General features: G+C 37.7%; 2 protein-coding genes and 1 pseudogene across 2 annotated transcripts; 2 read left to right on the plus strand and 1 right to left on the minus strand.

Annotated features, from left to right (window-relative positions):
• On the plus strand, positions 1-2,683 carry LOC149004170 (Tetratricopeptide repeat (TPR)-like superfamily protein). The gene has a single exon (XM_089168700.1). It carries the CDS (start codon positions 276-278, stop codon positions 2,496-2,498), a length of 2,223 nt encoding a protein of 740 aa, XP_089024826.1. The 5' UTR covers positions 1-275; the 3' UTR covers positions 2,499-2,683.
• Positions 2,684-11,114: 8,431 nt separating this feature from the next.
• Positions 11,115-12,552, plus strand: LOC149004171 (mitogen-activated protein kinase kinase kinase 18-like). Its single transcript, XM_089168773.1, has one exon. It carries the CDS (start codon positions 11,187-11,189, stop codon positions 12,528-12,530), a length of 1,344 nt encoding a protein of 447 aa, XP_089024899.1. The 5' UTR covers positions 11,115-11,186; the 3' UTR covers positions 12,531-12,552.
• A 2,477-nt stretch (positions 12,553-15,029) lies between these two features.
• LOC149004172 (histone H2B.11 pseudogene) lies at positions 15,030-15,677 on the minus strand (annotated as a pseudogene).

Below are 15,677 nucleotides of genomic sequence, written 5' to 3' on the forward strand. Positions count from 1 at the left end.
TACTAGACTGCCCTACTTGATATGGACAGATCTTAAAATTCTGAGTTAGCCTTTGGGCGACTCCCGCTGGAAACCTGTTTTTCCAACCATTGGGACTTCTGCTTTGGTGAAAACCTGATTTTAGCAATGATTTTCATCAAAATAAAAAGAAAAAAAACTTGGGCTGCTTGTTCCATTTTAGTTATTTGTCGTTAATTGCCAAACTTAGGCTTTGGTAATGTTCTGTTCCTTTCCCCTGGTGTGGATTTATGATGGGTAGACAGTAGAGAGAGGCCATGAACCATGTTAAACCTTTTGTGTTGAGCACTCTCCAGAAACCAAGACCAACTCTTTCCCTAAACCCCACCAAGTCATCTAACGAACTTATTAACCGCCTGTCAGCTTCAGGAGCTCATCGAGAGGTTCTTCTCGTTTACTCCTGCATGCTGAGGGACAATACACCTCCTGACGCCCACACTTTCCCCAGTTTGCTTAAAGCTTGTACCTTTCTGGGTTTACCTTCACATGGGTTATCAATTCACCAACGCATCGTTGTCGATGGCTACTTGTCTGATGCCTATATTGCCTCATCTCTCATTAATATGTATTCAAAATTCGGGAAAACCGGTGTTGCATGTCAAGTCTTCGATACAATGCCTGAAAGAAGTCTTGTTCCCTGGACTGCTATCATTGGCTGCCATTCACGTGCTGGTCTGGTAGATAAGGCTTTCTGTATGTTTAATCAGATGAGGCAAGAAGATTTTCAACCCAATTCTGTTACTCTCTTGGGATTGCTCTTTGGGATTTCACAGCTTATCCAACTGCAATGTGTTCATGCTTTCGTGGTTCGATCGGGTTTCGAATCTGATATTTTGGTGATGAACTCATTGTTAAACGTGTATGGTAGGTGTGGGAGGGTGGATATTGCTCATCATTTATTTGAATCTCTGAATCTAAGAGACATTGTTTCTTGGAATTCTCTCCTTTCAGGGTATTCCAAGAATGAGAACATAAGAGCATGTTTTGAGATTTTGAATAGGATGAGGATGGATAAAACAGAACCAGACCAGCAGACATTTGCATTTGTGGTATCCGCAATCGCAAATCATACGAAAATTAAATTGGGGCAATCTGTCCATGGACAGATTGTCAAGGCTGGTTTTGGACCAGATGCACATGTTGAGACAAATCTTGTGGTCATGTACTTGAAATGTGGAAATGTTCATGATGCTTTTGAGATGTTTAATGAGATCGAAGACAAGGACGTGATCTCATGGACAGCCATGATCTCGGGTCTGGTACAAAATGATAGGGCTGATGAGGCTCTTAACATCTTCCATTGGATGTTGAAGTCCAGCGAGATGCCCTCTACTGCAACCATAGCTAGTGTCCTTGCTGCCTCTGCACAGCTGGGTTCTTCTGTTCTTGGAACTTCCATCCATGGGTACATCATCAGGCAGAAAATCAAAATAGACACTGCTGCTGAGAATTCGCTTCTTAACATGTATGCAAAGTGTGGTCATCTTGAGCAGAGTTGGGCAGTGTTTAATAGGATAAACAACAAAGATGTTGTTTCATGGAATGCAATAGTCGCTGGTTATGCCCAAAATGGTTATTTGGATAAGGCCTTATGCCTCTTCAATGAAATGAGGGGCGCTTGCCAAAAACCTGATCCTATTACTGTTGTCTCCCTTCTCCAAGCTTGTGCCTCTGTTGGGGCAGTCCATCAAGGAAAGTGGATCCACAATTTTGTGATAAGAAACGGAGTTGGTCCTTCCATCTCGATTGATACTGCTTTAATTGATCTCTACTCAAAATGTGGTGATATAGATGCCGCTCAAAGATGTTTTGATCGTATGCCAGATCATGACTTGGTTACATGGAGCACAATGATTGCAGGATATGGTAGTCACGGAAAGGGAGAGACAGCTCTAAGGATGTATTCAGAATTTTTGAATAGAGGGATTGAACCTAACCATGTGATTTTCCTTGCTGTCCTCTCGGCATGTAGTCACTCTGGACTTGTTCCTCAGGGTTTGAGACTTTTCCAGTCTATGACTCAAGATTTTGGTATTGAACCAAAGCTTGAGCATCAGGCCTGTATTGTTGATCTCCTCACCAGAGCTGGAAGAGTTGTAGAGGCATATAACTTCGTCAAGAATATGTTCTCACCACCCAGTTCTGATGTTCTTGGAATACTGCTTGATGCTTGTCGTGCCCATAAAAATGAAGCTCTTGCAGATGTTGTTGCCAAGGAAATTATCATGTTGAAGCCTACCAATGCCAGCAATTATGTCCAATTGGCACAAAGCTATGCTTCAAGGAGCATGTGGGATGGCATGGGGGAAGTGCGGATGCAGATGAAATCATTGGGCTTGAAAAAGGTGCCTGGTTGGAGTTCTATTGATCTACATGGAGTCATTACAACCTTCTTTGTGGATCAGACTTCACATGCTCAATATGAAAAATTAATGTTACTGTTGAACATCCTTAGCATGGAAATGAGAGATGAACTCTAGCATCCTTGCCTAAATTCTATTACAAATACCCAGGAGAACCATAATGGGGCAAAAAGAAATTCTTTTTTAACATACAGTGGTCCATGAAGCCTTACACTAGGCAGCAAAACAATGGTTGGGACCCTTAAAAAGTTCAGACTACAAGGATTGATGGTCATACCAGTCCTTGATGTTTGCATGGATAAGAAGCATGCAGCATGTTTACTATTGCATGTCTTCCAAAAAAGGTTTGAACTGCTGATAATCCTCTACTTCATGCTGCATACCTCACAAGAGACATGGAGAATAAGGTTACTTTGGCAATTCCGTGGCCGTCTTTGAAGGACCAGCAGCTAGTTTACCCCAACAAGATCACATTCAAGTCTCCTACAAACCATGAAGCACATTTATGTCACTGGGTTGAGCAGAGGATGGGATTTATCTCTGGATTCAATATAAAGTTGTATCCTGGAAAGGTAAATTAAAGCTTTGCATCTTTTTTTGTTTGATAATTCCTTTTTCAACAGAACCTATTGTGAGTGGTTGAGATTCATTAAAAATGCAGGACTTGTTTGTCATTTGGATTCAATACAGAGTTTTGTCCTATTTCAATTATTTTTTCACATGCTAGAACAAAGATGTACCAATTTGCCTTGCAGAGTCTCTTGCTTGAGAGACTGTTTTTCTTCTTTTTCTTGACATTCATTCATTTTATGAACTTGCAGATTTCTATAGGTAAAAGAGGCATTTTAGCTGTTGGGAAAAATATTTATGTTTTTCGTTCTATGACAGTGTCTTATGCAAAGCGCCGGTGTAGGTGTTGAAATTATTTACGTTTGTTGTTCTATAGTGGCATTTTATGCAAAATGCTGGTGGAGGTGTCAAAAGTATTTATATTTGTCATTTTTTGATGGCATTTTCTTCCAGATGCTGGCGTAGGTCATGAAAATATATGCGCTTAAATTTCTTTAATCAAGATACTATTATTTCGCCCCCAACTAACCCCAGTAACCCTGCCCTTTTTCTCACCTCAGTAAGACAAAGAGGACTCTTTCTGGCTTTCTCAGTCTCTCTAGCTCGTTCCTTGATCTCTCTCGCTCACTAGCATAATGACCTAGTCTCTCGACCTGATTCCAACCAGGTATGTATGGAAAACTCAACCTTCTCTCCACTGGTACTTTTATACATTGACGCTCTAATAGTTGATTAGATGTTCTGGTTCAGATTGCTCTGAAACCAACTAAGATTTGCACAAAAATACTCGACTATTAGGTGCCGACTGGGTACTTTCCATATCAGGGATCATTTTCAATCGCATCTTCAACCAGTTATTGTTTTGTGTTTATCAATTTGAGATCTCATCATTCTCCTTCAACAATTTGACATCCCATTGTTTTCTTGAGTTTTACCATCTGATCTTTCCTAGGATTAGACCTACTGTGGATCCATTCTTTCATTACTTTGTTTTAAACTTGACATTCAGGGTCTGAAATGCATTTTTCCTTTCTTTTTTAACTGTTATAAAGGAATCCTATGGATTATTTTTTTTGGGTACCAAGTAACATTGCCTATTCATCTTGTTGTGATGTTCAAAAAGCTATTGTGTTATTTCCTCTTCTTTTATTAGATTTTGATGTTTTATGTTGGTCTACTCATTTTCATCTGAATATCATAAGTTTAGTACAATTCAGTTAGTTCTTGATGTCTGTAATATCCAGCGTTGTGGAGACTCTAAACTTATTTGTTTATGCCTGTAACATACAGTGTCAGGGAACATACCTCAGGCTATTGAAGCATATAAACAATGCCTTAATAGATCCCGATTTGTAATGCTGGCCAGTTATTGTCTGAACTACTTACCAGTTCAAAGGTCTAGTTATATACTTAGATAAATTATATCGAGTTTGCATGTTTTTACCTGCAAATTTGTGTGTTCTATGCTTCAAATTCTCTATGGTGTGTCAGTTCCTAGTCACTATGATTTACGTTCTTTTTTAGTGCTTACATCTGATGCTTTAAGAAAAAGTGGTAATGCTCTTGAACTGATTGATGGAATTTCTGAAGGAAATAGTGTCAGTGCTTTCAATTAAGAGAGCTTGAGCTAACTCATGTGAAGAAGTATGTTCTTTCTCTTATTGATCAATGATGTATTGCAATATTTTGACTTTTGCAATGTTTTAATTCAGAGTATATATTAACACCAAATAAAGGTTTGACAGTTCTTTGATCTGTTATTATGCACACTTAAAGAGTTGGCCATAGAATGCCCTAATTTGCTGACTTTCCTGGACATTGATACATGTTCCTTGCATACTGGAGTTTCCATTGCAGTGCTCGATAGGAACACGTTCCTTGCATAAGGTTCAGATTTTCAATATTATCTTCGGATCTATGCAAACAATGAAACCATAATTTTGCAGATTGGAGCTTGCATTTTATTTGGATTAGCATAGATGGAATAAATTGAAGGCTTGGCCCTTGCTTAGGATTTGACAGTGGCTCCATCATCTGGCCTGATTCTATAATGGGTCTGCCATCTCTTTAGTCTTATACTTCAGTGCTTTCTTGATGTACATTAGTATGGTTCAACTAAATTGGGGACATCTTTTGTGGGGTAGTTGCTCAAAAGGAACCTCTTCATATTTTAGTCGTCTGGTTTTCAGTTTGATGTTGGTTTGTCATTTTTAAATGTTCGATCGAGTGCTCTGATTATGTTTTGACTTCTTGTAATTGTCGAATCATCGTGGAATATATGGTTGCTTCTTCCTAGAGTAAACCCTGGAATGTTTCTATATTTGTGATTCTATATTTACTTATTTATTTATTTTCCTTTTTGTTCTATTTTGGAAGAAGACATTTGATTATTTTACCATTAAGAGTGTTGATAAAGTCATACAAGAGCAAGGTTCTTTAGGAAGTAAGCATTTTTTTTTTTTTTTGTCCTCTTTCAGTGCATTGTGGCACTTACTGTTGTTTTGAGTTCTCAGTGAAGTGATAAAAAAATTATGATTTAGTTATTTCCCCCTTTTTTTGGATTCTGCATCTAATAGACTCAGTAGGTGAAGCTTATGATGGAGTGGCTGATTACTTGATTGATAGATAGCGATAAGTTAGCATGTTTTGTTTTATTTCCAATTCCCAAGCTGTACTGTGATTTGACTTAGGTTATTTTAGATAATTTCAGTTAGGGAGATCGCGTTGATTATGAATTTATCCCATTTATTCCCAATGCCTCCTGCAGCTGTAGAATTCAGAGAAATAGGCCTAAGGCAAACTGAGTTTTCCTAGTTTTGGAATATCATGTGAATTTCTAGGTCTATTCTTCCTTGTGCCACTTTGAGCTGGGTTTGCATTATTTCAAACTGCAGGCAGATGGACTTTAACTTGTTCTGTTAGCAGTGAAGTGAGTGACAACTACCATAAGAGAAACAGAACTAACTGATACTTCCATTGCACTGCTGAATATAGCTCTTTATGTTCATTTGCATTTTTTTTGTTACTTTACCAATGGAAAATTTAACTAACTTCATTTATGTTCTAACTAATTAGGTCAGTTGGAATAAAACAACTTAAAGGAAGCACAGGTTGTTGAATCGTTGACTGTTCCCATGATTAAAATTTTCCTAATTGGAGTACCCTGGCTCTTCATCCTTGGATATTAGTTCAAACATAATTTGTCCATTACAGAAGTCTTCCATGTTTCTTTGTATGTTAACCAAATTGAGGCTCCAAAGTAGATTGCTTCTAGAGGTCTTCTTCTTGGATTTGGTCCTTGTTAACAAGATTAGGAATCTAGCCTTACATTCTCAATGCAGTTTGGCTGCCTAAAAACAGGGTTTTCTTTGTAATATTGATAGTCTATTACTCTTAATTTTATTTGTTTTGTTCAGCTACCGGCATACTTCATGTCAAGGTGTTATGGTTGTTATAAGTCCCCTTCTTTCCCTCATTCAGTGTCAGATTATAGCACTTAATCCCAAGTTTCTACCAGCCACATTTTTGAGTTCTAAACAAATTGGTTCCCAACCAGCCACAGTCCTCCAAGAACTATGGTAAAACACCCCCCCCCTAACACGGTGCCTTGTTGTGTGGTTCTTTCCGTTGCAGCAGTTTTATTTTTTCTCATTGAAAAATCAGTCAGTTGATCTTTTTAGGTTCAATGGTTAACTCTTGTTGAATCCTTCTACGCAAACTTGTGCATCCATGAACTGGGGGCTGTCAGCTTCTATGTCTAATTTAATTCTGTTATAATATCAAGAACTTCTGTACTTATTTCTCTCATTAATGTCTTTGTCATAGGAATCTTTGCTCTCATCAATCTCATTTCGTGCTGTGTTGACTGAGGAGGAAGAGGAGTCTATTGTTGATGCTCTTAATTTGAGATGTAGATCAGGTGCGACCGATGTTTCCTTGAAGAAATATATACAAACAAGCATAGTTGAGGCATTTCTGCATGAATTTAGAAGATCCATTTGTTATGTTTCCTTTCCCCTTTAAACGATCTCATTGGCCACAAAAGTCTTTGCAGTTTTAATGGTGTTGGATTGGTACTTCTGTAATGCTGTGAGTGTAGCAGGAGTGTGGTGTTTGAATTGAGAACTCATGTCAGTGGCTGTGGTGTTTCCTTTGAGTTTGGTTGTTCAAAAGTAAGCTTGTAATCAAACACTGCAAAGGCATCATATATGAAGGATCTCACGCATGCCTTTTTCTTATTGCTTTATGTATATAAAAATTTATGTTTGTCTTTTCATTTGAACAGCTTACATGACAAATGATATACAGGCACACAGCCATATAGGTTATACATATTTATAATAAAAAATAAAAATAAAAAAGAAGAAGCAAGAATGCACATCTCTTACGGTGTTTGGTAGGAAATGCCGGCATAAAGATACATTTAGCGACATTTACGAAAATGCTCGAATAAGTCTATAGCGACATTTAAACCGTAGACCCTTTTTCTTGTAGCGACACCAATTGTTGATGTCACTAATCATGTATAACATTTTGAAAGTAAACAAAGAAGTCAAGAAGAAGTTCAACATAAAATCTATTAATCTTTTCTGAAAGAATATCATAGAAAGATGTTATCTATCTAGAGGTTCTACTTACCCAATCCCTTTCTTGATCAGCTTTTGAGTGTGTGAGTGGTATATTTGGATTCCAAGCAAGAGTTGCCACGTGTAAACCTAAGCTGTCAATGTTCCATCTTTATTTGCCACGTGGATCACCCTTCCTAACCCAACCTTGAAAAGACAATTAACATTTGATTAACAATGACCAACAATAATTGACATGGTAGCTTTGCTACTCTTCATAAATTAGTTATTGTATCAAATCTCTAATTAACTAACTCCCCCTTTCTTTAATCAAATCATATATAAATTGTCTTGTCTCCCAAGTTCCAACCCACCTTGCTTGGACCCCTACTTACCCACACCATGAATCTCTTAATTTCCCCTTATTTTATTACCAAAAACTACTAATATAAGATACTTATTATGTATTATTCATGTCAAAACATACAATATGTATATAATAATGACTATATGGTTTGTGGTGCTAAGCCACTTTCACAATTTGTACTGCAACAACTTTTATCTGTCATTGCTACTACAAATAATGAAGTGGGGTTACTGATTACTACAATTACCAAGTGAAATTTTGGCATGGTACATGCATGCTTCTTACGTTTACATTTTTAAGGTAAATCAAAATGGACACGCATACATCACATTATCATACATGGTCATATAATAATAATAATAATAATGATTCATTGAATCCAAAAATATATTTGTTGGTCCACCTATGATCCACTTGTCTTCTTCTGTGAACACTAGTTGATGGGACCCACTCTCTTCTATCTAACTAATTTCTACCATGCGTGTGGGCATTGATCTTCTTTCACACCAGTGCCCCTTAGTCACACAAATGGCAGAAGGTCATTTGGCCACATGTCTATTATCTAAGTAGATAGAAGGTTAGGTTAAAACTAGCAAACAAAACAGAGATATTCAAAGTCACAAGAAGGCATGCCTTTGGTTTGTTAGATCACTTAAAAGTCTAGAAGATCCCACGTCATCAACCTCCATTTGAGTATATTCATCAGCTCAAACAACCCATATCCCCTACCATTATCTGTTATTTTTGACCGTTAGATTCCTTCATGCTTATTCCTGATGGTTGTCTAATTTTAGGGTTTTTTTTCATCTTTCAGAACCGGTTATGGTTATCTTTTCGTGGCACGATCTGTATCTTGAATTTAAAGGGAACACGTTTCTTTCCATGACCGTCCAATTCCTTCTTTTCCATCTTACTTGGTGGTTCATCTTTTGAACCAATCCGACCAGGATTACTGACCCGACCATAGTTGAACTTGGTTGGGAGTTATTTTATCCTTATCAACCAGAAACTACCATCACACAAAAAACAGCCATTTAATGGTAATAATTTTTAGTACTCCACGAATAACATGCAATTAGTGACGGTTTTAAAAAAACTGCTACCAATGACAAATATATACATTCGGTGCCCCTGCAACAACCCATCAACTGCTTCGTGAATGCTAGAAATGTTAGAGACGCTGATACCCATCAAGGAAAAAAGAAATTGTAAATTTCTTCAATTTCAAATTTGTTATAATCAAAATACAAATACCAAAGTTTGGTCAGTTCTTCCCCCTAAGAAGCTTTGAGGTTAGTAAGTTCATTATCTTGGTCTAGAAGTTTGGAATTAGAATGAAGACTAAGAAGTCAACCGTCTAATTCCACAGCAAGGAGGAAGAAAGACTTTTGAAAAGTCAAATCCTTACAAAGTCAACCATACCACAATGTTGTATTTTATACCCAATAAATGTAACATGATAATAATATGATAAATTTAAAAAAAAAAATAATCTGAGAATTTGTGCTATTTAGTATTTCATACTGTAGATATAAGATAAACGTATTTTATACTATACCACTATACAAAATATTGCTTAATTATAATAACGTCATGTAAAGAAGGTGATAAACCATTCAACGATACAACATGGACCATCAGATCAAGATCTCAATCAAAATTTCGATCTCGACCATTGAGAAATATCAACTGAGATCTTGATCCAACGACATAAAATCTCGTTTAATGGTTCAACAAACGGAATGAAGAGAGCAGCCCACATTACAACGCAAGCTATAAGAAATGATGATGATAGAAAGAGAATGTTGTAAAAGTCAACTTATTAGTCAATTAAAAAAAATCAATAGTGGAAGCTGGAACTCCCAAATGGCACCAGCTGATTTGTCCACAAACACATTAATTAGTACAAAATTAGTTAGTTAGGTAGGTGAAATAAAAGGCAAATATACATACAAGTACGACCAAAAGAGCCTGGTTGGCCATAAATAATAATAAGCTTCTAGTTTACTTGTAATTTCACAACCAATAATAACCAAACGCATCAAAAGTGTTAGCACACGCCACACCATATACAGATATACTACAACAACAATAAAGATTACTGAAATGGAGTGTTCACCCCAAAAAAAAATGATAAATAAATGTTTTGAAAGTGAAGAGAAGAAAAGAGAATTTGTATTCTAGAATGAGCTTATGAACAGAGAAGAAATACATTGTCGGAAAGGAATGCTTATCAAATAAGCTTTTGTTGATGATTTTGGATTGGCTTATGCTTGAAAGCCACGCCTTGGGATTAAAACTATTCTAATCTTGATTAATTTATTAATTAAACTTATCCAACCTATCACAACTTCACCTTCTCTTCACTCTTCCTTATCAAGGCTGAAAAGGAAAAAAAGAACTCTTAGAGAGAGGAAGAATCAGAGAATCTCTTTTTTATCACTTTTCCACTCTATCCACCTCACTTCTACTCACCTCTAGTTAACCCAAAGTGGGAAGGAATCATCCATTCATCTCTGTTGCTTTCCATCTCATGTTAACAGATCAACACTCTGTCCCTCTGTTCTTCTTTTTCTTACAGTCCAAACTGAGACAGAAACAGATCAACACTCTGCCCCTCTGTTCTTCTTTTTCTTACAGTTTCTAAATCTGAATTTGATTTCTAGAAACAGATCAACACTCTGCCCCCTCTGTTCTTCTTTTTCTTACAGTTCCAAATCTGAATTTGAATTTCTAAAACTTTTCTGAAATCCATCACTAGAAATGACCCTTTAATTGCTTCTCTTTGTTAATTGCATCAAATGAGCTAAACTAAAAATAAAAATTTGTTAAACAACTAACAACCCAATAAACATATTTTTTCATGAACCGGATAAGGTTTAGAATATTCCAACATTCAAATTAACAACCCTTTAATTAAATATCACTAATAGACACTTACTTCCCTAATCCTTTCTCTTCCTCCAGCTTTGAGTGCTTGAATGAACAAAAGAACCAACTCATGCCGTGTTCAACACCTACTAAATGACATACCCCACACACTAAATCTTTGGTATCTGCTCACGTGTCACCATGTGAATTCTTATAATTAGAACCCAAAATTAAATTAACAAACCTTAATAACGAACAAGATGGAACACCTTAATTAACAATCTGGTTCTATAATTATCTATACATACTCAACAGCTAATGCTACTGACTTCATATATATAAATAAAGGAAAACCTTCGCTTCCAGCATCAATTGCGTCTAAGATACTTGAACCCCACACAGTTTGCTTCTCCAAGTCTCATCTGATCCACCATGGCTTGGAGCAGAGGCCGCACAATCGGCCGTGGTTCTTCCGCCACCGTCTCTCTTGCTGTGCATCACCAGTCCGGGGAGGTTTTCGCTGTGAAATCAGCGGAGCTGTCTAGATCAGAAGTCTTACAGAGGGAGCAGAGCATCCTTTCTGAGCTCAATTCTCCTCACGTAACTGGGTATCTTGGCTGTGACATCACAAATGAGAATGGGCGGCTGGTCTACAATCTCTTCATGGAGTATGTCTCTGGTGGGACTCTCACTGAGGCAATTCGTCATCAAGGTGGAGGACGCCTCGACGAGTCTGCAATTCGGTCTCACACGCTGGCGATTCTGCGAGGGTTGGATTACCTACACTCTCGTGGTCTCGTGCATTGTGACATTAAAGGTCGGAATGTCTTGATTGGGCAAAACGGAACCAAAATTGCAGACTTGGGTTGCGCGAGATGGGTTGGGGAACAGCCACCGGCCATGCCGATTGCAGGAACCCCTGTTTTCATGGCACCTGAAGTGGCTCGAGGTGATGAACAGGGTTTTGCCGCTGATGTCTGGGCTGTTGGTTGTACTGTAATTGAGATGGCAACAGGACGCCCTCCATGGCCGGATGTTGCAGACCCAGTCTCTGCTCTTCACCGCATCGCATTCTCCTCTGATCTGCCTGAAATCCCAAGTTTCCTGTCTTCGGAAGCTAAAGACTTCTTGGGCAAATGTCTTAGGAGAGATCCAAATGAGCGATGGGCCGTTCATGAGCTTCTTAAACACCCATTTCTCAGAGAGGGTAAGCGAATCCAGAGCTCAATTTCTCCCATTAGCATACTCGATCAACGATTTTGGGATTCATTGGAGGAACTCGAGACTGAAACAGAAGCAATCACACCAGTTCACATGACAAATCAATTTCAATTGGGTCGTTCTTCAAATTCTCCGGCGGAAAGAATCCGCAACATGATGGAATCCACCGCTTCTTCTTCTTCTTCTTCCCCAACACCAGAGAAGCTACCGGATTGGACATGGGACGGAGAATGGGTCACAGTCAGACGAAGCAACCGCACAGAAGAACACGTTGTTTCGATTTGCCATGATCAGACCATGACGCCCACAGAAGAACACGCGGAAACTATTGGGTCGGCGTCTGCAGATTTGATCAGTGATGAAGATGAACCATCCATTCAATATTCTGTAAATAGTATAAATTTTAGTAGTAGCAGCTGGAGCAGCAGTAGCCATGGAAGAGTGTCTCCATCATGTAAATATGTTAGAGATGTAGGTCTAATTTGCAATTACAACTATTTGGGGGTTAAAGGGGAAAGGAAAGTTTTAATTTCTCCTTTTTCAGTTCTTTTATAGCCCAAATATAAATATCTTGTCTTTTGAGTACAGTTTGTGTGATTACACCCCCCCTCCCAACACCTTGCTTCAGTCCTGCGCTTTAACAATCAGGCTTTTCATATCGGCCGTCAGATCGAGATTTTAACGGACTGAAATCTCAACCATATTTCAATTCAACGGCCAGCAGTATCGTTTTGCACCATTATGGTGTAGGTCTGAAGCAATTTGCCCCCTCCCAAAAAAAAAAAATAGTTTTGTGTTGCTTCCGCAGTTCCATTGCCTTTTCTAGTTGCTAGTGTTTCAATCCTATAGTGTTGATCGAGACTTGAATATTGTCTATAAAATGCGCAGCACTTGCTGCCAAAGGTTGAGGTCAAAATCTCGACACAGTGTTGCACAAATTTAATGCACAATACTAATGGTGTCAATTAAGAGAAATGGGCCCACAATTCGAGATAATCCAATGACAATTAGACGAAGTTATACCACATGTTGACATCTGGAAGCAGGAACGGCTTACACGTGTCCCATGGCGTGGGTTACCGCTGAAGATTCCAAATTTCCAATAAATCCCCACGCAATGCGAAGGCATGCAAAGGTTTGGTATCGACTGAAATTTCAGATGACGGTGGAAAGGTTTGAGCTTTTTGAGTCTTTTCAGAAAAGTTGTGAAAACCAGAGAGGACTAAGTTGGCCGGCTTTGGTTTGATTGAACCCAAACAACAAACCACTCCCTCAAGGTTTGGTTCGGCCCAAATTTGATCTGTCAAAATTGGATTTTATCTCCATTTAGTAAATTGATTAAGATTCTCTCCAATCTCATGCATGTTAACATTTTGTTTTCATCACTACCCAAAAAAAAAAATTATTTTTATAATTGATGTGGATCATATATAAGACAAACGATAATAATAATAATAATAATATATTATTTATTGTTCAAATATCAATTTTATCAAACAAATTTCAATAATATAAACAAAGTATGGATAGCCTAAACTTATGTTAACATAAAATTAGTAGTCAAACTCAAATACTACTACATGGATAGATGAGGTGCAATAGCCATGAGCTATTACCTACTCTTAGTAATAAAAATATCAATATTTGTGGTGGAGAAAACTACGTTTTCACATAACAGAATAGGCTTATGTGAGTATTAAGAAACTCTAATTACGTGCAAAGAAGTTCAATTCAACAGAATAAGTGAAGAACCTTTTTTTAATAATCTTGTTTATCTTGTGCAATTCAACAGCCACTCCCACATTAAACTATTCAGATAAACCTAACTCTTAGTTGAGCTGTTCATTTTGGCACTTCAGCTGTTTGATCTAGCATGGTCAATGCAAATTCTTTTCTAAATGAATAAATTGTATTGGATTCCTCTTTCTTCCCTTAACCATTGAACTACCCAATTGATAAAATATCTACTTCTTGTGGATGTGGTTTTTCTTTTTTCTAAGTAAGGAACTCTTCTCTTGTGTGTCCAATACACTCTTGGACGTGGCAAAATTAGGATAATCAACTAGAAAATTTTGTTTTATAAAAACTAAAAAACTCTTCAATTGCCCCCATCTACAACATATTGAGTTTTCTAGTCTATAGAAAGTTTAAAAAAGGGTTTTCAAAAGTAATTTATGATGCTATAATATTGAGTTTTCTAGTCTATAGAAAGTTTAAAAAAGGGTTATCAAAAGTAATTTATGATCCACAAATATTTGTTAGTTAACATGGAGATTGTGGGCTTACCCATTTGTTGCATGGCCCAATTCAACAACTATTCATTTGAAGAAGCAAGACTGAGCACAACTCCTAATGGGCCTGAAAAGGAATAATAGAGGGAAGAAAACTCGGCGATAAAATTACTATTCGAATGACAAGTGGTTATGGACTCAGCCCAAACAAGACCCAACATCCTGAATTTCAAAGCCCATTATTTCAAATAGTGGGGATCCCACAAATCCATTGATACAAGTGTTACATAACAAGCAGAGCTGCAGAGTCACAATCCTGGCCTCAAGAGAATTTGAACTCTAAATCTTCTACTTGAGGGAATTGATTTTTTACCAACTGAGCCATCTTTCAAAATTAGACTGCTATTTTGAACATCCAGTTGAGTCTATTTCGTTCCAAATCAACTTATTATCTCTTATGTAACCAAAAGAAATTTTGGGGGAGATTAATAATGGAAACTTCAGTTCCAAATCAACTTATTATCTCTTATGTAACCAAAAGAATGGTTCTAGTTTAACAAGTCATGCATGGATAATAAGGAAATGTGGGAGAATATTTGTAGAACGAGCAAAAAAACATTCTATACCGTGCACATCTCTCTACTATGCACAGTCCACCTATATGCAAATTTAAAATTTAAAAAAATATTGAAGATATTTTTTTCAAATCGAGCTGCTTCTGCCACTAAATTTCTTGACTTTTATGGGGGACTTGTTCGAGAGGGATAGCTACCAGCCTACCACTGATAATTTGATCCGCAGACAAATGAAAACTGAAGACATCAACTTTTGTTTAGGGTTTAACCTTCCAGCATTAGTGATAAATGAAACCAACCAACAAAATTTTCGAGTAATGGGAACTAAGATTTACAGTAAAGTAAGCGGTTGATTTCAAGAAAATTAGAAACACGAAACTAAACCCATCTAACAGTTGAACAAGCACAGATTTAGGAACTAGTGAATTTAGTGACTGCTTTGGTACCCTCAGAGACGGCATGTTTAGCCAATTCACCAGGTAGAACGAGTCGAACAGCAGTCTGGATCTCACGAGAGGTAATGGTGGGTTTCTTATTGTAACGAGCAAGCCTGGAAGCTTCCTGGGCGAGCTTCTCAAAGATATCATTGATGAAGCTGTTCATGATTCCCATGGCTTTGCTGGAAATGCCGATGTCAGGATGAACTTGTTTCAGCACCTTGAAGATGTAGATCTTGTAAGTCTCGATTGATTTCTTGTTGCGCTTCTTCTTCTTGTCTCCTGCAGCAGATCCCTCCTTCGCCGCTGGTCTTTTCTCAGCCTTTGGCTTCTTCTCAGCCGGAGCTTTCTCTGCTGGTTTCTTCTCTGCGGGTTTCTTCTCAGCCTTGGGCGCCATTGCAGATTTCTGAAAGAGCACGGGAAAACTTAAGCGGGAACAAAAGTTTGAAATTCGCAGAA

Source organism: Hakea prostrata, chromosome 9 (genome assembly GCF_041222555.1).
Source record: "Hakea prostrata isolate BN-2017 chromosome 9, UWA_Hpros_2, whole genome shotgun sequence".
In the NCBI taxonomy this organism is placed as follows: Eukaryota; Viridiplantae; Streptophyta; class Magnoliopsida; order Proteales; family Proteaceae; genus Hakea; species Hakea prostrata.

Excerpts from the sequence above, each read along its gene's own strand:
- LOC149004170 (XM_089168700.1), top strand. The coding sequence starts at position 276 with ATGAACCATGTTAAACCTTTTGTGTTGAGCACTCTCCAGAAACCAAGA.
- LOC149004171 (XM_089168773.1), top strand. The coding sequence starts at position 11,187 with ATGGCTTGGAGCAGAGGCCGCACAATCGGCCGTGGTTCTTCCGCCACC.